General features: G+C 41.5%; 1 protein-coding gene across 3 annotated transcripts in view; it reads right to left on the bottom strand.

The window, feature by feature from the left end:
* Positions 1–27041, bottom strand: part of fat2 (FAT atypical cadherin 2) — a 179382-nt gene that overhangs the window by 78954 nt on the left and 73387 nt on the right. For all 3 annotated transcript variants that reach the window (XM_062039742.1, XM_062039743.1, XM_062039744.1), the window contains 5 exons: positions 25615–25926; positions 20920–21127; positions 11839–11978; positions 9843–9905; positions 2967–3179 (listed from right to left, as the gene is read on the bottom strand). In XM_062039742.1, coding sequence (XP_061895726.1) covers positions 2967–3179; positions 9843–9905; positions 11839–11978; positions 20920–21127; positions 25615–25926 — 936 coding nt within the window. The remainder of the gene's footprint in view (positions 1–2966; positions 3180–9842; positions 9906–11838; positions 11979–20919; positions 21128–25614; positions 25927–27041) is intronic.

Here is a 27041-nt window from a genome sequence, read left to right as displayed (position 1 = left end):
TAACCAGGCCCATCAGGAGCAAGGGTGAAGTCTCTTGCTCAAGGACACAACGGACGTGACTAGGATGGTAGACGGTTGGGATTGAACCATGATTACGGCCACTCTCCCAACTTCGCCACGCCGCCCCCTATGAAGTACCCTCCATTACGCTACTAAGGCTAATAAAACGGTGCGGTTAATTAACACATTTCTTCACTGAAGGCCAAAATGTGAAAAGCAAAATAAAAATAAAAACAGGCAAAGACACTGAAAAGGAGTGTTATTGTTTCTGCTATGGCGTCATCTTGTGGATAAATTCACCCATTGCAGGTGCTGCAGCGTCCTTCCGTTTAGTGCTTTCAACCGGAAGTAGAAGTGCAAGTTCTCTTTTGGAGCCGTCCATAACGTTTTTACTCGTATGGATTCTTCATTCATCACTCCAAGCAACGTTGGTAAATTTTACAATATAACTAAAACTATTCTTACTTACTAAAGCGTCCCATGTGTGATGTCTGCAGGAGTGTTTTCATGCATATTTGTACGTGCTATCGTAATGTAATAAAGCTAAATAAAATGAAAAATGAAAAAAAAATATATATATTTATATATGTGTGTATGTATATGTATGTATGTGTATGCACACACACACATATATATTTATTTATATGTATATGTGTGTATATATATATATATATATAGAAAAAATATATATAGTTATTTATGTATATGTATACATGTGTAAATGTGTGTATGTGTGTGTGTATGTACATACAAACCCCATTTCCATATGAGTTGGGAAATGGTGTTAGATGTAAATATAAACGGAATACAATGATTTGCAAATCCTTTTCAAGCCATATTCAATTGAATGCACTTTCAAACTCATAAACTTTATTTTTTTGTTGCAAATAATAGTTAACTTAGAATTTCATGGCTGCAACACGTGCCAAAGTAGTTGGGAAAGGGCATGTTCACCACTGTGTTACATGGCCTTTCCTTTTAACAACACTCAATAAACGATTGGGAACTGAGGAAACTAATTGTTGAAGCTTTGAAAGTGGAATTCTTTCCCATTCTTGTTCTATGTAGAGCTTCAGTCGTTCAACAGTCCGGGGTGTCCGCTGTCGTATTTTACGCTTCACAATGCGCCACACATTTTCGATGGGAGACAGGTCTGGACTGCAGGCGGGCCAGGAAAGTACCCGCACTCTTTTTTTACGAAGCCACGCTGTTGTAACACGTGCTGAATGTGGCTTGGCATTGTCTTGCTGAAATAAGCAGGGGCGTCCATGAAAAAGACGGCGCTTAGATGGCAGCATATGTTGTTCCAAAAGCTGTATGTACCTTTCAGCATTAATGGTGCCTTCACAGATGTGTAAGTTACCCATGCCTTGGGCACTAATGCACCCCCATACCATCACACATGCTGCCTTTTCAACTTTGCGTCGATAACAGTCTGGATGGTTCGCTTCCCCTTTGGTCCGGATGACACGATGTCGAATATTTCCAAAAACAATTTGAAATGTGGACTCGTCAGACTACAGAACACTTTTCCACTTTGCATGAGTCCATCTTGGATGATTTCGGGCCCAGAGAAGCCGGCAGCGTTTCTGGGTGTTGTTGATAAATGGCTTTCGCTTTGCATAGTAGAGCTTTAACTTGCACTTACAGATGTAGCGACCAACTGTATTTAGTGACAGTGGTTTTCTGAAGTGTTCCTGAGCCCATGTGGTGATATCCTTTAGAGATTGATGTGGGTTTTTGATACAGTGCCGTCTGGGGGATGGAAGGTCACGGTCATTCAATGTTGGTTTCCGGCCGTGCTGCTTACGTGGAGTGATTTCTCCAGATTCTCTGAACCTTTTGATGATATTACGGAGCGTAGATGTTGAAATCCCTAAATTTCTTGCAATTGCACTTTGAGAAACGTTGTTCTTAAACTGTTTGACTATTTGCTCACGCAGTTGTGGACAAAGTGGTGTACCTCGCCCCATCCTTTCTTGTGAAAGACTGAGCATTTTTGGGGAAGCTGTTTTTATACCCAATCATGGCACCCACCTGTTCCCAATTAGCCTGCACACCCGTGGGATGTTCCAAATAAGTGTTTGATGAGCATTCCTCAACTTTATCAGTATTTATTGCCACCTTTCCCAACTTCTTTGTCACGTGTTGCTGGCATCAAATTCTAAAGTTAATGATTATTTGCAAAAAAAAAAAAAGTTTATCAGTTTGAACATCAAATATGTTGTCTTTGTAGCATATTCAACTGAATATGGCTTGAAAATGATTTGTAAATCATTGTATTCCGTTTATATTTACATCTAACACAATTTCCCAACTCATATGGTAACGGAGTTTGTATATATATATGTATATATATAAATATATACAACTATTTTTATTTGGGGGCTTTTGCTAAGTAAATGTTATTTTCGACTTAGAATGCATAAAAAATACAAACATATGTGTTCTTGTCTTCCATAAAGATTGTGAATGATAAGCAAAATAAAATGAAAAAAGCAGAAAAAAAAATTCATAAATAAAAGAAAGTAATAGCTAACATGCTAACACGTTTACAAGAGTCTGTGTTAGTATTATTAACTTCACTTTCACAAATTCCCCAAAATGTCAGCGTGGAGTTATTGCTTGCTTTGCTTGAGTTTGAGCTCTGACTGAATGTGAATGAGTTTGTTGTGGTGACGCTGACCTTTCTCTGTTTTAATATTAATGTTGTTGTTATTAGAATGTACATTATGTGTAGACCAACTTGTCGGGGGACCACGGACGGAAGTGAGCCTTGGGCTAAAATCCTATATTTACATACTGTGTACAGAAAAAACATTATAATAATCTCATTTCAATTCCTAATTAGCTGCACTTTTTATCTCTGTTAGAATAATGACGTTCGTATATTTGTTCAACAAAACCAGCAAACACTTGTTTTCTTTGCTGTATTTGGCTGGGAAATGAGAAGAGTCTGCCGTTACCATGACGACGAGCGTGTGGACAGGGATGGCTTCGTAGTCCAGCTCCTCTGCGGTCACCAAGACGGCGCTCTTGGGGTCCAGGTGGAAGAGGGCGGTGCTGGCGGGATGGAGGCTGCTGTGGATGGAGAACACCAGCTTGCTGTTGGCGTCGGCGTCCCGCGCTCCCAACTGGAGGATGTCCTTCCACGGCGACGTGTCCTCGGGGACCCTCGCCTTCAAGCACGCCAACAACAATGTCAACAACTCCATTTCCCAGATTATTTGGCAAATTACTGGATTCCAGACACACAGAAGTCAAGAAGAAGAGCAATACATTCATTATCAATATAACATCCATTTCCTACCGCTTGTCCCTTTTCCATACGACATAAAACATATGAAATACATACATACAACATGTATTCATAAAACAAACTTTTTACACTGAGGGCCCCGCACTGAAAAGTCAAAGCATGCGAGGGCCATTTTGATACATAAATATATACAAATATATACACTACCGTTCAAAAGTTTGGGGTCACCCAAACAATTTTGTGGAATACCGTATTTCCTTGAATTGGCGCCGGGAATATAGTATTCGCCTGCCTAGAATTACAGCCGGGTCAAACTCGTTTCGCAAAATAATTAGCGCATGCTTGGCACTTCCGCCGGGTCAAATATGAGTCATTAAATGACTCCCGCCTCCAGGTGGTAGAGGGCGCTAGTGATCCTTCTTGCGACTACCAGTACTGCAGGAGACAGGTACTGCAGAAGAAGACAACAAGCAGCAAGCATGCAGCAATTGTTTGCTTGCACTTTTAACATGGAGGATTACATATCTAAAATAAAACCGTTTTCTAAACTGGACTTTCAATCGAAGCAGGAGGTAATAATTAAAGGAATATCTCCAGAGACTTTTAAAATTGAAGAAAGATGAGAAAGACTGCCTTTGATCAGAAGCAGCTGCACATGGACCCATCTACAAGTAAAGGTAAGATCATAATAACGTTTTTTTTATTAAATGTGTTTTTAATGATAAGGTATGCGCCGGAGTGAGAAGAGGTTTTAAAATAATTAGAGCATGCTTGCTCATTCCGCATGGTTTTGGTAACCGCAGGAGTGAGAAGAGGTTTTAAATTAATTAGCGCCCCTGCGGCTATTCAAGGAAATACGGTAGCCTTAATTTCTAAGAACAAGAATAGACTGTCGAGTTTCAGATGAAAGTTCTCTTTTTCTGGCCATTTTGAGCGTTTGATTGACCCCACAAATGTGATGCTCCAAAAACTCAATCTGCTCAAAGGAAGGTCAGTTTTGTAGCTTCTGTAACGATCTAAACTGTTTTCACATGTGTGAACATGATTGCACAAGGGTTTTCTAATCATCAATTAGCCTTCTGAGCCAATGAGCAAACACATTGTACCATTAGAACACTGGAGTGATAGTTGCTGGAAATGGGCCTCTATACACCTATGTAGATATTGCACCAAAAAGCAGACATTTGCAGCTAGAATAGTCATTTACCACATTAGCAATTTATAGTGTATTTCTTTAAAGTTAAGACTAGTTTAAAGTTATCTTCATTGAAAAGTACAGTCTTTTCCTTCAAAAATAAGGACATATCAAAGTGACCCCAAACTATTGAACGGTAGTGTATATATATATATATATATATATATATATATATATATATACATATATATATATATATATATATATACATATATATATATATATATATATATATATATATATATATATACATATATATATATATATATATATATATATATATATACATATATATATATATATATATATATATGTATATATATATATATATATTTATATTATATATTTTTTTAACTTTCAACACTTAAATCTCTTTATCAACTTCAGATCTATCTGTTGATACAAAATGTGTCTATTTCATTTAGTGTTTTGTTTATTCCCTTTTTGCTAAAAAAAAAACTTTTTTTTTGTCAAAAACACAAAATAAGAAATATTTTCCCCATAATATTTTCAAGGTGATATATTTAATGTGAAATAATTGGAGATTTAAATAATTCATATTGCAGTTTTAAAGAAAAAAACCCATCTTGCATGGCATCTTTGTGTTATTAGAGTCAACATTGCCACTTTTTCTCGTTATAATTCACCTGTTTGCTCTTTTATTACACTTTTTTTAAGTTTTATCTTGTAATAGTATTTTTAAAATGTGCCGCGGGCCGTTAAAAAAATGAGCCACAAATGGCCCCCCGGGCCTCAATTTGGACACCCCTTATATAGCATATATATCTATCAACATATAATATAAGAGGTTAAAATGAACACCTCGCTCACATATTGCCCCTGAAATGTCGCCATGGTAACATTTCAATGGTTTATTTAAAGCAGTACTTTTTTACTTTACAAAACCAATTAAGAATTTAGATTTTCCAGTCCTTAAGATGACAATAAACGGTTGGCTTTAAAAAAAAAAAAAAAAAAAATTTTTTAAATGTGTTTGGTTTAATAGTCCACAATAATTACAGGAAATGATCTGACTGGGATAATAACTTGGGAAAACAAAATGGCTTCAATTATAGCAGCATGTTGTGTTTGCTCACTGAACAATGTCAACACTTCCTGCTTCTCACAGCTGGATACTTGATTACATTTACTTGATTACATTTACTCTAATTACTTGTTGGATGGACTCTACTCGTCAGCCCGGGCTGTCAATCTTTGGGTACGCAACGATTCCATCCAATTCCGGTTCCTCGTGTGACGATTCGATTCAGGATGGATTCTGGCAATGTATTATTTGGTTTAATAATTACAATGAAAGGTTTTCAAAACACGTTGCCGGTTAGAAAATCTATTTCTGGTTGCATGGATGTGGCATAAAAACATATTTCTAATAACTGGTTCTAAAATAATAATAATAATCATAATAATAATAAAAATATGTTATACATTTTTGAAAATCAGTCATTTTTACACAGAATTTTTAAACACTGATTTTTTAGACTGAATTATTATACACTAACATTTTAAATACTGATTTTTTTAAATTTACATTTAAAATTTAAATTGAAAACATTTAAACACTGAATTTTCATACACTCAATTTTTAAATACTGATTTATTTTACACTAAAATTTTAAACACTGATTTTTTTACACTGAAATTTTAAATACTGATTTTTTCAAACACTGAATTTTCATACACTAAATTTTAAATACAGATTTTTGTTTTACAATGAAATTTTAAACACTGAAATTGTATACACTCAATTTTTAAATACAGATTTTTTTTACACTGAATTTTTAAAGAGTGATTTTCTTACACTGATTTTTTAAACACTGATTTTTTTAGACTGAATTTTCATACACTGAAATTTTAAATACATATTTTTTTAAACACTGAATTTTCATACACTGAATTTTAAATACGGATGTTTTTTTTTTACAATGAAATTTTAAACACTGAATTTTTACACACTGAATTTTTAAATACTGATTTTTTTACAGTGATTTTTTTTTTTTTTACAATGAATTTTCAAACACTGGATTTTAATACACTCAATTTTTAAATACTGATTTTTTTAGACTGAATTTTTATACACTGAAATTTTTAAATACTGATTTGTTTTACAATTAATTTTTAAACACTGATTTTTTTTAGACAATTTTTATACACTGAATTTTTAAATACTGATTTTTTTACACTGATTTTAAAAAAAATTATTATTTTACAGTGAATTTTAATTTTTTTTAATATATATAATTTTTATAGACTGAATTCTTAAATACAGATTTTTTTTTTAACAATGAATTTTCAATCACTGAATTTTTATACACTCAATTTTTAAGTAATGATTTTTTTAGACTGAATTTTTTTACACTGAAATTTTAAATACAGATTTTTTTTTTACAATTAATTTTCATGCACTCAATTCTTAAACACTGATTTTTTTTTACTACTTCCAACTTGCCCAAAGTTCTTTTTTTTAGGGGAAATCATTCAGTTTTCAGGATATTGCCCCTCACACATCTCACGGCCCTACTATTTGAGAAAGTCACTTAAGTGCCTTTGTCAGACCAGCCATCAGAGTGCAGGCAGACTCCCAAAGCTTTCTTTCACATGTTTCCATTGCCAGGAGAGCAATCATCCTGTGCAGCTTCCATGTTGTTGGCCCACACACTCACCTAGTACACTGACTGACACACACTCACCTCCTACACTGACTGACACACACTCACCTCGTACACTGACTGACACACACTCACCTAGTACACTGACTGACACACACTCACCTCCTACACTGACTGACACACACTCACCTCGTACACTGACTGACACACACACACTCACCTCCTACACTGACTGACACACACTCACCTCGTACACTGACTGACACACACTCACCTCCTACACTGACTGACACACACTCACCTCGTACACTGACTGACACACACTCACCTCCTACACTGACTGACACACACTCACCTCGTACACTGACTGACACACACTCACCTCCTACACTGACTGACACACACTCACCTCCTACACTGACTGACACACACTCACCTCGTACACTGACTGACACACACTCACCTCCTACACTGACTGACACACACTCACCTCCTACACTGACTGACACACACTCACCTCCTACACTGACTGACACACACTCACCTCGTACACTGACTGACACACACTCACCTCGTACACTGACTGACACACACTCACCTCCTACACTGACTGACACACACTCACCTCCTACACTGACTGACACACACTCACCTCCTACACTGACTGACACACACTCACCTCGTACACTGACTGACACACACTCACCTAGTACACTGACTGACACACACTCACCTCGTACACTGACTGACACACACTCACCTCGTACACTGACTGACACACACTCACCTCCTACACTGACTGACACACACTCACCTCGTACACTGACTGACACACACTCACCTCCTACACTGACTGACACACACACACTCACCTCGTACACTGACTGACACACACACACTCACCTCGTACACTGACTGACACACACTCACCTAGTACACTGACTGACACACACTCACCTAGTACACTGACTGACACACACTCACCTCCTACACTGACTGACACACACTCACCTCGTACACTGACTGACACACACTCACCTCCTACACTGACTGACACACACACACTCACCTCGTACACTGACTGACACACACACACTCACCTAGTACACTGACTGACACACACTCACCTAGTACACTGACTGACACACACTCACCTCGTACACTGACTGACACACACTCACCTCGTACACTGACTGACACACACTCACCTCGTACACTGACTGACACACACTCACCTCGTACACTGACTGACACACACTCACCTCGTACACTGACTGACACACACTCACCTCCTACACTGACTGACACACACTCACCTCGTACACTGACTGACACACACACACTCACCTCGTACACTGACTGACACACACACACTCACCTCGTACACTGACTGACACACACACACTCACCTCGTACACTGACTGACACACACACACTCACCTCGTACACTGACTGACACACACTCACCTCCTACACTGACTGACACACACTCACCTCCTACACTGACTGACACACACTCACCTCGTACACTGACTGACACACACTCACCTAGTACACTGACTGACACACACACACTCACCTAGTACACTGACTGACACACACTCACCTCGTACAGTGACTGACACACACTCACCTCGTACACTGACTGACACACACTCACCTCCTACACTGACTGACACACACTCACCTCCTACACTGACTGACACACACTCACCTCGTACACTGACTGACACACACTCACCTCGTACAGACTGACACACACTTACCTCGTACACTGACTGACACACACTCACCTCGTACACTGACTGACACACACTCACCTCGTACACTGACTGACACACACTCACCTCCTACACTGACTGACACACACTCACCTCCTACACTGACTGACACACACTCACCTCCTACACTGACTGACACACACTCACCTCGTACACTGACTGACACACACTCGCCTCGTACACTGACTGACACACACTCGCCTCGTACACTGACTGACACACACTCACCTCGTACACTGACTGACACACACTCACCTAGTACAGACTGACACACACTCACCTAGTACAGACTGACACACACTCACCTCCTACACTGACTGACACACACTCACCTCGTACACTGACTGACACACACTCACCTCGTACACTGACTGACACACACTCACCTCGTACACTGACTGACACACACTCACCTCGTACACTGACTGACACACACTCACCTCGTACACTGACTGACACACACTCACCTCGTACACTTACTGACACACACTAACCTCGTACACTGACTGACACACACTCACCTCGTACACTGACTGACACACACTCACCTCGTACACTGACTGACACACACTCACCTCGTACACTTACTGACACACACTCACCTCGTACACTTACTGACACACACTAACCTCGTACACTGACTGACACACACTCACCTCGTACACTGACTGACACACACTCACCTCCTACACTGACTGACACACACTCACCTCGTACACTGACTGACACACACTCACCTCCTACACTGACTGACACACACTCACCTCGTACACTGACTGACACACACTCACCTCCTACACTGACTGACACACACTCACCTTGTACACTGACTGACACACACTCACCTCGTACACTGACTGACACACACTCACCTCGTACACTGACTGACACACACTCACCTCGTACACTGACTGACACACACTCACCTCGTACACTGACTGACACACACTCACCTCGTACACTGACTGACACACACTCACCTCGTACACTGACTGCAGGAAGACTGGCCGATGGTCGTTCATGTCCAGCACTCGGATGTAGGCCTGCACACACACACACACACACACACACACACACACACACACACACACACACACACACACACACACACACACACACACACACACACACACACACACACACACACACACACACACACACACACACACACACACACACACACACACACACACACACACACAGGGATGGTGAGCAATATACACTGGGTCCATTTGGGTCTTTTTTACGAAAGCGTTTGTTTTTATCCAACTGATTTTTTTTCGATGGGATTTTGTGAACTGAATTTTCAAATTCAAATGACGCTGACAATTTCATAAAATAAGTTCGCAAAATGCATGTGTTTCAAAATTCAGTGTCTAAAAATTATTGTTTAAAAATTCAGTGTATAAAAAATATTGTATAAAATTCAGTTTAAAAAAAATCAGTGTTTGAAAAAATTAAGTGTGTAAAAATTAAGTGTATACAAATTCAGTATATAAAAATGTAGTGTTTAAAAATTCAGTGTAAAAAAATTCAGGGTTTGAAAAGATGAAGTGTATAAAAATTAAGTGTATAAAAAGTCAGTGTATAAAAATGTAGTGTTTAAAAATTCAGTGTTTAAAAATTCAGTGTGTAAAAATAAAGTGTTTAAAAAGATTAAGTGTATAAAAATTAAGTGTTTAAAATTTTAGTGTATAAAAATTCAGTGTAAAAAAAAAATCAGTGTTTCAACAAATTCAGTGTATAAAAATTTAGTGTTTAAAAATTCAGTGTATAAAAATTCAGTGTAAAAACATTCAGTGTATAAAAATGTAGTGTTTAAAAATTCAGTGTGTAAAAATTAAGAGTTTAAAAAAATTCAGGGTTTGAAAAGATTAAGTGTATAAAAATGTAGTTTTTAAAAATTTTGTGTAAAAAAATTCAGTGTTTGGAAAGATTACGTGTTTAACATTTTAATGTATAAAAATTCAGAGTAAAAAAAATCAGTGTCGAAAAAATCAGTGTTTGAAAAAATCAAGTGTGTAAAAATTAAGTGTATACAAATTCAGTGTATAAAAATGTAGTGTTTAAAAATTCTGTGTATAAAAATTCAGTGTAAAAAAAAAATTCAGGGTTTGAAAAGATTAAGTGTATAAAAATTAAGTGTATAAAAAGTCAGTGTATAAAAATTCAGTATAAAAAAATTCAGGGTTTGAAAAGATTAAGTGTGTAAAAATTAAGTGTTTAAAATTTTAGTATATAAAAATTCAGTGTAAAAAAATCAGTGTTAGAAAAAATTGAGTGTATAAAAATTTAGTGTAAAAACATTCAGTGTATAAAAATGAAGTGTAAAAAAAATTCAGGGTTTGAAAAGATTAAGTGTTTAAAAATTAAGTGTATTCAATTTAGTGTTTAAAAATTCAGTGTATAAACATTCAGGGTTTGGAAAGATTCAGTGTATAAAAATTAAGTGTTTAAAATTTTAATGTATAAAAATTCAGTTTAAAAAAAAATCAGTGTAGAAAAAATCAGTGTTTGAAAAAATTAAGTGTGTAAAAATTAAGTGTGTACAAATTCAGTGTATACAAATTTAGTGTTTAAAAATTCAGTGTAAAGAAAATCAGTGTTGGGAAAAATTAAGTCTAAAAATTCAGTGTAAAAAAATTCAGTCTATAAAAATTCAGTGTAAAAAAATTGGAGTGTAAAAATATACAGTGTATAAAAATTCAGTGTAGAAAAAATTCAGTGTTTGAAAAGATTAAGTGTATAAAAATTAATTGTATAAAAGTTCAGTGTACAAAAATTCAGTGTAAAAAAAAAAATCAGTGTTGGAAAAAATTAAGTGTATAAAAATTAAGTCTTTAAAAATTCAGTGTAAAAAAATTGATTCGTGAGGCAAACACTTCTGATGTCAGTGCGTCAAAGAAAAGGAAAGTGAAGTGAACCCTAACGCTTGCAGTACTACTATGTGCACTGTACATGACGGCGACCTCTGACCTGCACGGTGGCACTGTGGTGGCCGTCAGTGACCCGCACGGTCAGGTTGTAGTTGGAGCGCCGGGCGGCATCCAGGCTGCGAGCGATGTAGATGGTTCCGGAGTTCCTTTGGATGTCAAAGTCCTTCTCCTCGTCGCCGCCTGCAGGAGGAAGACAAGCCACAACCTCAAACACTGCGGCGTGGAACGGGACGCGGGTTCTAAGGGGAGAACGTCACACAAATGCTACTTTTGGTTCCATTCCTACTGGACTCTAATGATGCTAATGCAGCACTAGACCACGACCATGAGCGACATCTCGTCATGTGAAACACTTATTTTTTTTTCACATTTGAGAGTCAGTCTAATATTTTGTTGCGCCCTACAAAGTGTTGATACTGTAAGTTATGTGCGTAGTAAACACCAGCATCTCAGTGGTACTTTTGGAGGGCTTGTAATCGTTTTACATAGCTAATGCTAATCAGTAGCATGTACATGGCACGTCCAACTTACATTAGCCACGAGCTAACGCATTTTTGAAAAGCGTAGCCCTTACGTTTGAGCGCTTTCTATCAGGCCCGCTTGCTTTGTTGCCATTGAACATTGTCACAAATAGGCTTGTTTGCCCGCCAAGTGTTTGGGTCGGCTGGGTCTGCAATGGTAAGTGCAACAAAGTATCAAAAACATTTTATACATCAACATGACATTATGATACACAAGATACATCTAAAATGATATTATGATACATTGCTAGCAACCCTGACTGGAACATGGAAGTGATATATTTACTGGTGAAAGCCATATTTTTGCATAAATGTGGAATATTGACGTTAGGGACACCCTACAAAAGGAGCCTGAGGCGTGTTGTCATGGCGATGACAAGTGACCCCAGAGCGGCGAGTGCTAACGTGTATCCAAATAAAAGAGGCCTGCAGGAATGTTCTAGATGTTCTCGCTCCCTCGGTGGCTTCCATTCATCACCTGCAGCTCCTGTTTACAAACCCTGTTTCCATATGAGTTGGGAAATTGTGTTAGATGTAAATATAAACGGAATACAATGATTTGCAAATCATTTTCAAGCCATATTCAGTTGAATATGCTACAAAGACAACATATTTGATGTTCAAACTGATAAACGTTTTTTTTTTTTTGTGCAAATAATCATTAACTTTAGAATTTGATGCCAGCAACACGTGACAAAGAAGTTGGGAAAGGTGTATTCCTGTTATCAGTCAGCTAAATCCTGCTTTGCTGTTTGGTAAATGTCAGGACAAACCATCAATCTGTGGACTAAAAGTCGTTCCTCCTAAAAGTTTGCTGAATAGAGACGTGATGCCGAGCCTCACCCCTGTTACCTTTCACCCAGTTAGACAGGCAACATGGTGCCCGCACACACAGAACCATGGGAAGCATCCGTTTGTCTGCCAGAGTGGTGGTGAAGAGCAGAGATAAACATGGAGCTGAAGAAGACTGGATGATATCAGCATGGCAGTGACACAACAAGACTGGGATGACAAGTCCACAATCACAGGAAGTGAGAAAGGTCTCAGATGTGTCTTCTCTCGTATTTACTGCATTAGTCAGAAGATGGAAAGAGAATCCGTGATTATTTTTGCTTTCAATCATGAAATGTCCGTCCAATGTCCAACAAATGACATAACTATTCAATAGAGACAAGTCAAACACCTGTGCCAGGTGGAAAACCTCCACTTAGAATGAAACTCTGCTCCGTGTCCTCCATGTCCTACGTGTCTTACTTGTCCTCCTTGTCCTAAGTGTCTTACGTGTCCTCCATGTCCTACGTGTCTTACGTGTCCTCCATGTCCTACGTGTCTTACTTGTCCTCCTTGTCCTAAGTGTCTTACGTGTCCTCCATGTCCTACGTGTCCTCCGTGTCCTACGTGTCTTACGTGTCCTCCATGTCCTACGTGTCTTACTTCTCCTCCTTGTCCTAAGTGTCTTACGTGTCTTCCATGTCCTACGTGTCTTACGTGTCCTCCATGTCCTACGTGTCTTATGTGTACTCCATGTCCTACGTGTCTTACATGTCGTCCGTGTCCTACCTGTCCTACGTGTCCTACGTGACTTCCGTGTCCTACGTGTCCTACATGTCCTACGTGTCTTCCGTGTCCTACATGTCTTCCATGTCCTACATGTCCTCTGTGTCTTCCGTGTCCTCCATGTCCTACGTGTCTTCCATGTCCTACGTGTCTTCCGTGTCCTACATGTCTTCCGTGTCCTACATGTCCTCGGTGTCTTCCGTGTCCTCCATGTCCTACGTGTCTTCCGTGTCCTACATGTCCTCCATGTCCTACGTGTCTTACATGTCGTCCGTGTCCTACCTGTCCTACGTGTCCTACGTGACCTACGTGACTTCCGTGTCCTACGTGTCTTCCATGTCCTACGTGTCTTCCGTGTCCTACATGTCCTCGGTGTCTTCCGTGTCCTCCATGTCCTACGTGTCTTCCGTGTCCTAAATGTCCTACGTGTCCTCCATGTCGTCCGTGTCCTACGTGACTTCCGTGTCCTACGTGTCTTCCGTGTCCTACGTGTCTTCCGTGTCCTACGTGTCTTCCATGTCCTACGTGTCCTACATGTCCTACGTGTCTTCCGTGTCCTCCATGTCTTCCGTGTCCTCCATGTCCTACGTGTCTTCCGTGTCCTCCATGTCCTACGTGTCTTACGTGTCGTCCATGTCCTACGTGTCTTACGTGTCCTACGTGTCTTCCATGTCCTACGTGTCTTACGTGTCCTACATGTCCTCCGTGTCCTACGTGTCTTCCGTGTCCTACGTGTCTTCCGTGTCCTACGTGTCTTCCGTGTCCTACGTGTCTTCCATATCCTACGTGTCTTCCATAGCCTACGTGTCTTCCGTGTCCTACGTGTCTTCCGTGTCCTACGTGTCTTCCGTGTCCTACATGTCCTACGTGTCTTCCATATCCTACGTGTCTTCCATATCCTACGTGTCTTCCGTGTCCTACGTGTCTTCCATGTCCTACGTGTCTTCCGTGTCCTCCGTGTCTTCCGTGTCCTCCATGTCCTACGTGTCTTCCGTGTCCTCCATGTCCTACGTGTCTTCCGTGTCCTCCATGTCCTATGTGTCCTCCGTGTCTTCCGTGTCCTACGTGTCATATGTGTCCTCCATGTCCTACGTGTCTTCCGTGTCCTCCATGTCCTACGTGTCTTCCGTGTCCTCCATGTCCTATGTGTCCTCCGTGTCCTACGTGTCCTCCATGTCGTATGTGTCCTCCGTGTCCTACGTTCTGTGTATATTTGCTCCTTATAAAAATTTCAATAAATAATACTTAAAAAAAGAAAGAAAATACAACTGTTTCATACAAATACAAAAACCAATAAATATTAGATTTAAGAAATAAATAAAATAATGTTTCGTACAAATAACAAAATGGAAAAAATGCATCAAATGCTTCAAACCACGCCCCCTTCAAGCCACACCCCCTGCTAATTATCCCCTTTTCTGAAATCCAAATTGGATCCCGACATGTACGTGCGCACTAAACCGTGCCGGGCGGGGAAGTGTGCGGATCAACATGCCGTCATAACCAAAAACAAGTCACAAAGGACGGTGAGGACTGACCAGCAGGGGGTCCTCCTAGGGGAAGTGGAGAAGGTCTTCCTTGGTACCAGGCGAGCACAGCAAACTAGTCCGAGCACACGCTGCCTCTCCTGTCATTCTTTCCCCAAGTCCAGCACTAACCTTCCCTCCCTCCTTGCAATGTTTTCTCCCATGTTTTGTCCCCAGAAAAGCCAAAGCTGGGAAGACGTCACAGAGAGGAGGATGCATAAGTAACCTGAGGTCATCTGGCAGGTGATGAGAGGTCACAGGGAGGAGGATGCATAAGTAACCTGAGGTCATCTGGCAGGTGATGAGACGTCACAGGGAGGAGGATGCATAAGTAACCTGAGGTCATCTGGCAGGTGATGAGACGTCACAGGGAGGAGGATGTATAAGTAACCTGAGGTCCATCTGGCAGGTGATGAGAGGTCACAGGGAGGAGGATGCATAAGTAACCTGAGGTCCATCTGGCAGGTGATGAGAGGTCACAGAGAGGAGGATGCATAAGTAACCTGAGGTCATCTGGCAGGTGATGAGAGGTCACAGGGAGGAGGATGCATAAGTAACCTGAGGTCATCTGGCAGGTGATGAGACGTCACAGGGAGGAGGATGCATAAGTAACCTGAGGTCCATCTGGCAGGTGATGAGAGGTCACAGGGAGGAGGATACATAAGTAACCTGAGGTCCATCTGGCAGGTGATGAGAGGTCACAGGGAGGAGGATGCATAAGTAACCTGAGGTCCATCTGGCAGGTGATGAGAGGTCACAGGGAGGAGGATGCATAAGTAACCTGAGGTCCATCTGGCAGGTGATGAGAGGTCACAGGGAGGAGGATGCATAAGTAACCTGAGGTCATCTGGCAGGTGATGAGAGGTCACAGGGAGGAGGATGCATAAGTAACCTGAGGTCATCTGGCAGGTGATGAGAGGTCACAGGGAGGAGGATGCATAAGTAACCTGAGGTCCATCTGGCAGGTGATGAGAGGTCACAGGGAGGAGGATGCATAAGTAACCTGAGGTCCATCTGGCAGGTGATGAGAGGTCACAGGGAGGAGGATGCATAAGTAACCTGAGGTCCATCTGGCAGGTGATGAGAGGTCACAGGGAGGAGGATGCATAAGTAACCTGAGGTCCATCTGGCAGGTGATGAGAGGTCACAGGGAGGAGGATGCATAAGTAACCTGAGGTCATCTGGCAGGTGATGAGAGGTCACAGGGAGGAGGATGCATAAGTAACCTGAGGTCATCTGGCAGGTGATGAGAGGTCACAGGGAGGAGGATGCATAAGTAACCTGAGGTCATCTGGCAGGTGATGAGAGGTCACAGGGAGGAGGATGCATAAGTAACCTGAGGTCATCTGGCAGGTGATGAGAGGTCACAGGGAGGAGGATGCATAAGTAACCTGAGGTCCATCTGGCAGGTGATGAGAGGTCACAGGGAGGAGGATGCAAAAGTAACCTGAGGTCCATCTGGCAGGTGATGAGAGGTCACAGGGAGGAGGATGCATAAGTAACCTGAGGTCCATCTGGCAGGTGATGAGACGTCACAGGGAGGAGGATGCATAAGTAACCTGAGGTCCATCTGGCAGGTGATGAGACGTCACAGGGAGGAGGATGCATAAGTAACCTGAGGTCCATCTGGCAGGTGATGAGACGTCACAGGGAGGAGGATGCATAAGTAACCTGAGGTCCATCTGGCAGGTGATGAGAGGTCACAGGGAGGAGGATGCATAAGTAACCTGAGGTCATCTGGCAGGTGATGAGACGTCACAGGGAGGAGGATGCATAAGTAACCTGAGGTCATCTGGCAGGTGATGAGAGGTCACAGGGAGGAGGATGCATAAGTAACCTGAGGTCCATCTGGCAGGTGATGAGACGTCACAGGGAGGAGGATGCATAAGTAACCTGAGGTCCATCTGGCAGGTGATGAGACGTCACAGGGAGGAGGATGCATAAGTAACCTGAGGTCCATCTGGCAGGTGATGAGACGTCACAGGGAGGAGGATGCATAAGTAACCTGAGGTCCATCTGGCAGGTGATGAGACGTCACAGGGAGGAGGATGCATAAGTAACCTGAGGTCATCTGGCAGGTGATGAGAGGTCACAGGGAGGAGGATGCATAAGTAACCTGAGGTCCATCTGGCAGGTGATGAGAGGTCACAGGGAGGAGGATGCATAAGTAACCTGAGGTCCATCTGGCAGGTGATGAGAGGTCACAGGGAGGAGGATGCATAAGTAACCTGAGGTCCATCTGGCAGGTGATGAGACGTCACAGGGAGGAGGATGCATAAGTAACCTGAGGTCATCTGGCAGGTGATGAGAGGTCACAGGGAGGAGGATGCATAAGTAACCTGAGGTCCATCTGGCAGGTGATGAGACGTCACAGGGAGGAGGATGCATAAGTAACCTGAGGTCCATCTGGCAGGTGATGAGAGGTCACAGGGAGGAGGATGCATAAGTAACCTGAGGTCCATCTGGCAGGTGATGAGACGTCACAGGGAGGAGGATGCATAAGTAACCTGAGGTCATCTGGCAGGTGATGAGAGGTCACAGGGAGGAGGATGCATAAGTAACCTGAGGTCATCTGGCAGGTGATGAGAGGCGGAATGCTGCTGATTTATCTCCACTGACCAACAACACCCTGTTGACCCTTCATCCATCACACTCACCATACCATAACAGTCATCTATCACCTTTGTCCACCACACATGTTCATGGAGGAATATAGTTCCATCATAGAACTGCCACCCGATGTTATTAATTAAGTATTGATTTTAAATCTAGAATCGATTTGAATTGAATCGTTACCCCCAAGAATGGAATCGTGTGGTGCCCAAAGATTCACGGCACTATTAATAAGTCACATTTTGTTCATAGTCAACTCAAAATTAATCTCAATTAATCGCAGTTAGATATTTTAGATAATTTTTCTTCATTATTAAGTAGGGGTGTCAACAACAACAACAATTTCCGAATAAATCGCGATTCTTTCTTAATTGATTAAAAAAATATAAAAAATTTAATTTTAAATGAATAAATAAATCTCTCCTTTCCAGCCACTTTTCAAAAATGTTTGGGTAAAATTTTATTTAACAAAAGCAGTTTTCTTTGAAGTAATATAGAAATGTATCACAGCTGTTGATCTATTATATGGAGGAATGTAGTTCATCATAGGACTCTCATCCAATGTTATTAAAAAGTATTGATTTTGAATCCAGAATCGTTTTAAATCGAGAATCAATTCTGAATTGAATAGTTAACCCTAAGAATTGAATCGAATCGTGTGGTGCCCAAAGATTCCCATCCCTATCAATAAATGTACCCTACACAGATAATTTTAAACTTTATGCTACCATGAATGGACGAATAGTTTGCTTTAATGAAATGTTGTTGTTTTTTTAAACATTATGCTTTTTTTTTTAAACAGCTCAACAAAAATCAAACATGCACACACTTTTAATGAGAATAAAACATGTTTTAAAAAGCTGAAGTGCGTCAGTGTCTTGCGTGTATCAATACAGAATTTGTGTTCCTGCCGTAGGAGCACTTGCATTCAGAGGAGGAGCTACACTTCCATGTTCAGATACCAGTTTCATGCATTGATACCACAAACACATTTTCAAAGATGTTTCCTAATGTAATCTGTGATATTTCTACCTGACTAAATGCTTCTGTTATTCTGTACATTACATATTGTACAAGTTCATCTTCGGGTACCACACCATTCCATTCTATTCTTGGGGGTAACAATTTGATTCAGAATCGATTCTGGATTCAAAATCTATACTTTTTTAATAACATTGGATGCTAGTTCTATGATTAACTATATTCCTCCATAAAATAGCTCTGATCAGTTTCTATATTACTTAAAAGAAAACGGATTTTGTTTAATAAAATTGTAGCCAAACATTGAATAAAGTCAAATACAAATAAGACAAGAAGAGAAGTATATTTTCTAAAGTAAATGTGTACAGCAGATCTACATCTAATATATGATTTGTCTGAGTGTCTGGACAGGACAGATTGGAATAAATAATACAAAAGTAAAAATAAAACATTTGATTCTTGTGAATCGATTAAGAATCCTATATTTAACCAGGTAAAAACTCATTGAGAGTAAAATGTATTTTCCAAGAGGGCAGCAAAAAGAAAGAAATACATAAAAAAACAACAGATTTACATAATTACACAATTAAAAACAAATTACTTATAAATATTAACATAAAACACAATTACGGTCCACAGTTAAAGTGCCGTAACTCTGCCACCATCTTGTGGACAGTGTATATAGCAGAGCATTTACTTATGTGACCCAATCCACACAACCTTTCCCACTCATGGTGCAAACTGCAAGTAACACAGAAAGTCAACACACATGGATATTTAAATACATGTCCAAGCACCGTACATCATTCAAAATTACACCCTTTTAAATCCACCACAATGCATGATGGGAAAAAATGCACTTGAGGCCGTCGAGAAGCACTTTGTGGGTTTTGTGCTTACCAACGATGCGGAACCACCGCAGCCGGTACGTCTCGGTCGTGATGATGCCTCCGTTACACTAACGCCCCTAAACCTCACTCAAATCCAAGTCACGGCACCACTATAACCTGCCTGGTTCTGTCCCTGACCTCCGTTACACCCACGCCCCTAAACCTCACTCAAATCCGGGTCACGGCACCACTATAACCCGCATGGTTCAGTCCCTGACCTCTGTTACACCCACCCCCCTAAACCTAATTCCAATCCGGGTCACGGCACCACTATAACCCGCCTGGTTCTGTCCCTGACCTCTGTTACACCCACCCCCCTAAACCTAATTCCAATGCGGGTCACGACACCACTATAACCTGCCTGGTTCTGTCCCTGACCTCCGTTACACCCACGCCCCTAAACCTCACTCAAATCCGGGTCACGGCACCACTATAACCCGCCTGGTCTGTCCCTGACCTCCATTATCCCCATCCCCGAAAACTCACTCGAATCCGGGTCATAGCACCACTATAACCCACCTAGTTCAGTCCCTGACCTCCGTTACACACCCCCCTAAACCTCACTCGAATCCGGATCACAGCACCACTATAACCCACCTGGTTCAGGCCCTGACCTCCGTTACACCCACCCCCCTAAACCTCACTCGAATCTGGGTCACAGCACCACTATAACCCACCTGGTTCAGTCCCTGACACCCGTTACACCAACCCCCCCAAACCTAACTCAAATCCGGGTCACGGCACCACTATAACCCACCTGGTTCAGTCCCTGAACTCGGTTACCCCCACCTCCTTAAACCTCACTCGAATCCGGGTCACTGCACCACTATATCCACACAACCTTTCCCATTCATGGTGCAAACTGCAAGTAATACAGAAAGTCAACACACATGGGTATTTAAATACATGTCCAAGCACCATACATCATTCAAAATGACACACCATTTCAATCCACCACAATGCATGATGGGAAAAATGCACTTGAGGCCTTCGAGCGGCGGTACTTGCAGCACTTTGTGTGTTTTGTACTTACCTACGATGTGGAACCACCGCAGCCGGTACGTCTCGGTGGTGATGATGCCCACCATGTGCGTGACGGGCTCCGTCTCCATGACGGCAAAGGTAAAGTGCGGCTCGTCAAAGGTGATGGGGTCGGCGGGGGAGGGCGGGGGCTCCACCCACTCCACGTCCAGCCTGGCCGTGGACGACCGCGGTGGGTTGCCCTGGTCTGTGGCTTTCACCTGGGGGAGCCACAGGTGTTTGACTGAAATGCGGTAAGGCAGGTACGTACAATTACCCAATGATGCTAACAAGCTAGCGATAGCACATGCAAAGAAAGGTGACGTTGATGCAGGGAGAACTTTTACCTTTTCCTGTCCTAGTCAAATACTAACACATGAGAACTTTTACCTTTTCCTGTCCTAGTCAAATACTAACACATGAGAACTTTTACCTGTCCTTCTAGTCAAATACTAACACATGAGAACTTTTACCTGTCCTTCTAGTCAAATACTAACACATGAGAACTTTTACCTGTCCTTCTAGTCAAATACTAACACATGAGAACTTTTACCTGTCCTTCTAGTCAAATACTAACACATGAGAACTTTTACCTGTCCTTCTAGTCAAATACTAACACATGAGAACTTTTACCTGTCCTTCTAGTCAAATACTAACACATGAGAACTTTTACCTGTCCTTCTAGTCAAATACTAACACATGAGAACTTTTACCTGTCCTTCTAGTCAAATACTAACACATGAGAACTTTTACCTGTCCTTCTAGTCAAATACTAACACATGAGAACTTATACCTGTCCTTCTAGTCAAATACTAACACATGAGAACTTTTACCTGTCCTTCTAGTCAAATACTAACACATGAGAACTTTTACCTGTCCTTCTAGTCAAATACTAACACATGAGAACTTTTACCTGTCCTTCTAGTCAAATACTAACACATGAGAACTTTTACCTGTCCTTCTAGTCAAATACTAACACATGAGAACTTTTACCTGTCCTTCTAGTCAAATACTAACACATGAGAACTTTTACCTGTCCTTCTAGTCAAATACTAACACATGAGAACTTTTACCTGTCCTTCTAGTCAAATACTAACACATGAGAACTTTTACCTGTCCTTCTAGTCAAATACTAACACATGAGAACTTTTACCTGTCCTTCTAGTCAAATACTAACACAAGAGAACTTTTACCTGTCCTTCTAGTCAAATACTAACACAAGAGAACTTTTACCTGTCCTTCTAGTCAAATACTAACACAAGAGAACTTATACCTGTCCTTCTAGTCAAATACTAACACAAGAGAACTTTTACCTGTCCTTCTAGTCAAATACTAACACAAGAGAACTTTTACCTGTCCTTCTAGTCAAATACTAACACAAGAGAACTTTTACCTGTCCTTCTAGTCAAATACTAACACAAGAGAACTTTTACCTGTCCTTCTAGTCAAATACTAACACAAGAGAACTTTTACCTGTCCTTCTAGTCAAATACTAACACAAGAGAACTGTTACCTGTCCTTCTAGTCAAATACTAACACAAGAGAACTTTTACCTGTCCTTCTAGTCCAGGGGTCGGCAACCCAAAATGTTGAAAGAGCCATATTGGACCAAAAATACAAAAAAAAAATCTGTCTGGAGCCGCAAAAAATTAAAAGCCATATTACATGTGTCATGAGATATAAATTTAATTAAGAGGACTTAAAGGAAACTAAATGACCTCAAATATAGCTACAAATGAGGCATAATGATGCAATATGTACATATCGCTAGCCTAAATAGCATGTTAGCATCGATTAGCTTGCAGTCATGCAGTGACTAAATATGTCTGATTAGCACTCCACACAAGTCAATGACATCAACAAAACTCACCTTTGTGCACTCACGCTCGACGTTAAAAGTGTGGTGGACAAAATGAGACAGAAAAAGTGGCATAAAACACGTCCTAGAAAGTCGGAGAAATGTATACATGTAAACAAACTATACGGTGAGTTCAAGGACCGCCAAAATAAGTAGGAAAAAACGGCGCTCGCCAAATACTCGAATGAGTGAAGCATATTTAATATAAACAGTGTGATTTATAACAATTAGGGAGGTTTGTGTCATGTTTGTCCTCCTACAGAAACCATACTAAAACAAAAAAATACATTTTTTCCCCTCATCTTTTTCCATTCTTCATACATTTTTGAAAAATCTCCAGAGAGCCACTAGGGCGGCGCTAAAGAGCCGCATGCGGCTCTAGAGCCGCGGGTTGCCGACCCCCGTTCTAGTCAAATACTAACACATGAGAACTTTTACCTGTCCTTCTAGTCAAATACTAACCCACTGACAGTAATCTTTAAATATGTATAAGCTCATTACAAAGTCATCTTCTGGTAGTTTCCCCCGATTGTTGCGTCCTACCTTTTCCCTTTCTTGTCTGCAGACATGCTCAAAATCAAGAGGGCGACTTTTTAATGACTTTTCAGTTTTTAGGGAGCAGAGTGGCTGCGTTTGTTTGAAGTTCCACAAAAGTTTTTATGCTGCTGCCTTTTTCTCTTTTCTCTGGCTTCCTCGCTCCTTCCCACAAAGAGCGAGGATGAAAAGGAGCGGGAACATTTACGAGTCTTTGAGGACGAGTCATTTCAACTCTTTGGCCAAACTGCTAGCCAACTTTTAGTCTGCTTAACATATCTGATTATTCCAATGAAAACTTGGAGTGCGCGGCTGTAGGCGACTACTTTTCAGCTTCTGTTTGCTTAATGACATGCTAATGAGTATGTTAGCATAAAAGCTAGGTCAATAAGTGCAGAAGACTGAACCACCAACATGTGGATGGTTTGTTTGGACACTCGCTTACACGGAATGACTAACTCCGTTACACCTACCCCCCTAAACCTCACTCGAATCCGGGTCACGGCACAACTATATCCCACTTGGTTCAGTCCTAGGCCTCCGTTACACCTACACCAATAAACCTCACTCGAATCCGGGTCACAGCACCATTACAACCCACCTGGTTCAGTCCCTGAACTCTGTTACCCCCATCCCCGAAACCTCACTCGAATCCGGGTCACAGCACCACTATAACCCGCCTGGTTCTGTCCCTGACCTCCGTTACACCCACCCCCCTAAACCTCACTCGAATCCGGGTCACGGCACCACTATAACCCGCCTGGTTCAGTCCCTGACATCCGTTACACCCACCCTTCTAAACTTCACTCGAATCTGGGTCATGGCACCACTATAACCCGCCTGGTTCAGTCCCTGACCTCTGTCACACCAACCCCCCTAAACCTCACTCGACTCCGGGTCACGGCACCACTATAACCCGCCTGGTTCAGTCCCTGACCTCTGTCACACCAACCCCCCTAAACCTCACTCGACTGTGGGTCACGGCACCACTATAACCCGCCTGGTTCAGTCCTGACCTCCGTCACACCAACCTCCCTAAACCTCACTCGACTCTGGGTCACGGCACCACTATAACCTGCCTGGTTCAGTCTCTGACCTCCGTTACACCCACCCCCCTAAACCTCACTCGAATCCGGGTCACGGCACCACTATAACCCGCCTGGTTCAGTCCCTGCTTTTCTCTTCCGAACGGGACTTGAACATGGGTCGTCCGGCATGAGAGACGAGTATGCTAGCTACCGAGCTAAAAGCCAGAGCTTTCAACCCGGTAGCCAGCACTGCCCTTAAAGTTGTCTGGTCTACCAATGTACCCATGGACTATGTGACCTTAAAGTTGTCTGGTCTACCAATGTACCCACGGACTATGTGACCTTAAAGTTGTCTGGCCTACCAATGTACCCATGGACTATGTGACCTTAAAGTTGTCTGGCCTACCAATGTACCAATAGACTATGTGACCTTAAAGTTGTCTGGTCTACCAATGTACCCATGGACTATGTGACCTTAAAGTTGTCTGGTCTACCAACGTACCCATGGACTATGTGACCTTAAAGTTGTCTGGTCTACCAATGTACCCATGGACTATGTGACCTTAAAGTTGTCTGGTCTACCAACGTACCCATGGACTATGTGACCTTAAAGTTGTCTGGTCTACCAACGTACCCATGGACTATGTGACCTTAAAGTTGTCTGGTCTACCAATGTACCCATGGACTATGTGACCTTAAAGTTGTCTGGCCTACCAATAGACTATGTGACCTTAAAGTTGTCTGGCCTACCAATGTACCCATGGACTATGTGACCTTAAAGTTGTCTGGTCTACCAACGTACCCATGGACTATGTGACCTTAAAGTTGTCTGGCCTACCAATGTACCTATAGACTATGTGACCTTAAAGTTGTCTGGCCTACCAATGTACCAATAGACTATGTGATCTTAAAGTTGTCTGGCCTACCAATGTACCCATGGACTATGTGACCTTAAAGTTGTCTGGTCTACCAACGTACCCATGGACTATGTGACCTTAAAGTTGTCTGGTCTACCAATGTACCCATGGACTATGTGACCTTAAAGTTGTCTGGTCTACCAACGTACCCATGGACTATGTGACCTTAAAGTTGTCTGGTCTACCAATGTACCCATGGACTATGTGACCTTAAAGTTGTCTGGTCTACCAACGTACCCATGGACTATGTGACCTTAAAGTTGTCTGGTCTACCAATGTACCCATGGACTATGTGACCTTAAAGTTGTCTGGTCTACCAATGTACCCATGGACTATGTGAGGAGAACATACCACTAAAGGTAAAGTCCTACCGTGAGAATGGTGTAGTTCCCAGGCCAGAAATCCCCAAGTGAGGTCACCACGCCGGTCAGCGGGTCAACGCCAAACCTCCTGTCCTGGTCATCCTGTAACTGGTACGTCACGTCGGCGTTGGAGCCCTGGTCCTGGTCCAGGGCCACCATCCTGCAGACTTCCTGTGTGCCGGCCTGGCGACGCTGGGCGGGCATCTTGACGTGGAAGAGCTTGTCCGTGAACTTTGGTCGGTTGTCGTTGTCATCCAGGACCTGGATGACCACGGTGGCGGTGGACTGGAGCGAGGGGTCGCCATTGTCTGACACGATGACCTGGGGGCGGGGCATAGACCGACAGGTCGGTCAACTTAGACCTGGGGATGGCGAGGAAGACACTGAAAGACGCTCGTTAGCATCACCGGTGACTAATTCTGCATGTAAACATCCCACCAGTCTTATACCAGTGAGAGCAGACATTGTACAGTAAGTGATTGTTTTATTATGTCGTATATCTTGCTTAGCACTTAGCTATACAAAAACTAAAGTTGTGATGAGTCTGTGAAATTAATACGACATTGTATGCCTAAAATGAGCAAAATACGTAAATATTACATATTAATGCTAACGTTTTATGCAAATTTCAGCTAATTTTGTAGATTTTACCTAAAAATCATGGTTTTGATACTTGGCGCCATCTTGGAAGTGTGCTAACGTCTCTTATAGTAGCTTGCTAACGTTTTATGCTAATTGTTTTTTGCTAAGTTTGTATGTTTAGAACTAAAAATACTGCTTTTAAATACTTGGCGCCATCTTTGAAATATGCTAACTTGTTTTATCATGATAACGTTTGCATACTAATGTTTTATGGTAGCTTTTTAGCTAATTTTGTTTGTTTACACCTACAAATAGTGTATTTTGGTATATCCTCTTGTCTCGCCAGGTGTTAGCATTCTAACGTTTTATGCTAGCTTTTATTTTTTTTAGCTAATTTTGTATTTTTACCAAAAGTCATGGTTTTAATACTTGGCGCCATCTTGGAAGTATGCTAACGTCTCTTATAGTAGCTTGCTAACGTTTTATGCAAAAAAAAATTAAAGCTAATTGTGTATGTTGACATCTAAAAATACTGCTTTTAAATACTTGGCGCCATCTTAGAAAAAAGCTAACTTGTCCCATGTTATCATAATAATAATAATAGATTGTATTTGTAAAGAGCACTTTATATTGAGCAAACAACCTCAAAGTGCTACAGTGTATTAAAAAAATAAATAAATAAATAAAAAGATAAAATAAAAAAATTAAAATAAAAACTAGAACAGCCTAATAGCTAGAACTAGTACGCATATATCTAAAAAAAGGCTTTTTTAAAAAGAAGGGTTTTTAAGCCTTTTTTAAAAGCATCCACAGTCTGTGGTGCCCCCAGGTGGTCAGGGAGAGCGTTGCACAGA

Source organism: Entelurus aequoreus, linkage group LG28 (genome assembly GCF_033978785.1).
Source record: "Entelurus aequoreus isolate RoL-2023_Sb linkage group LG28, RoL_Eaeq_v1.1, whole genome shotgun sequence".
Lineage (NCBI taxonomy): Eukaryota > Metazoa > Chordata > Actinopteri > Syngnathiformes > Syngnathidae > Entelurus > Entelurus aequoreus.
Note: the sequence above shows the minus strand (reverse complement) of the source record. Positions and strands in the feature narration are given on the sequence as shown.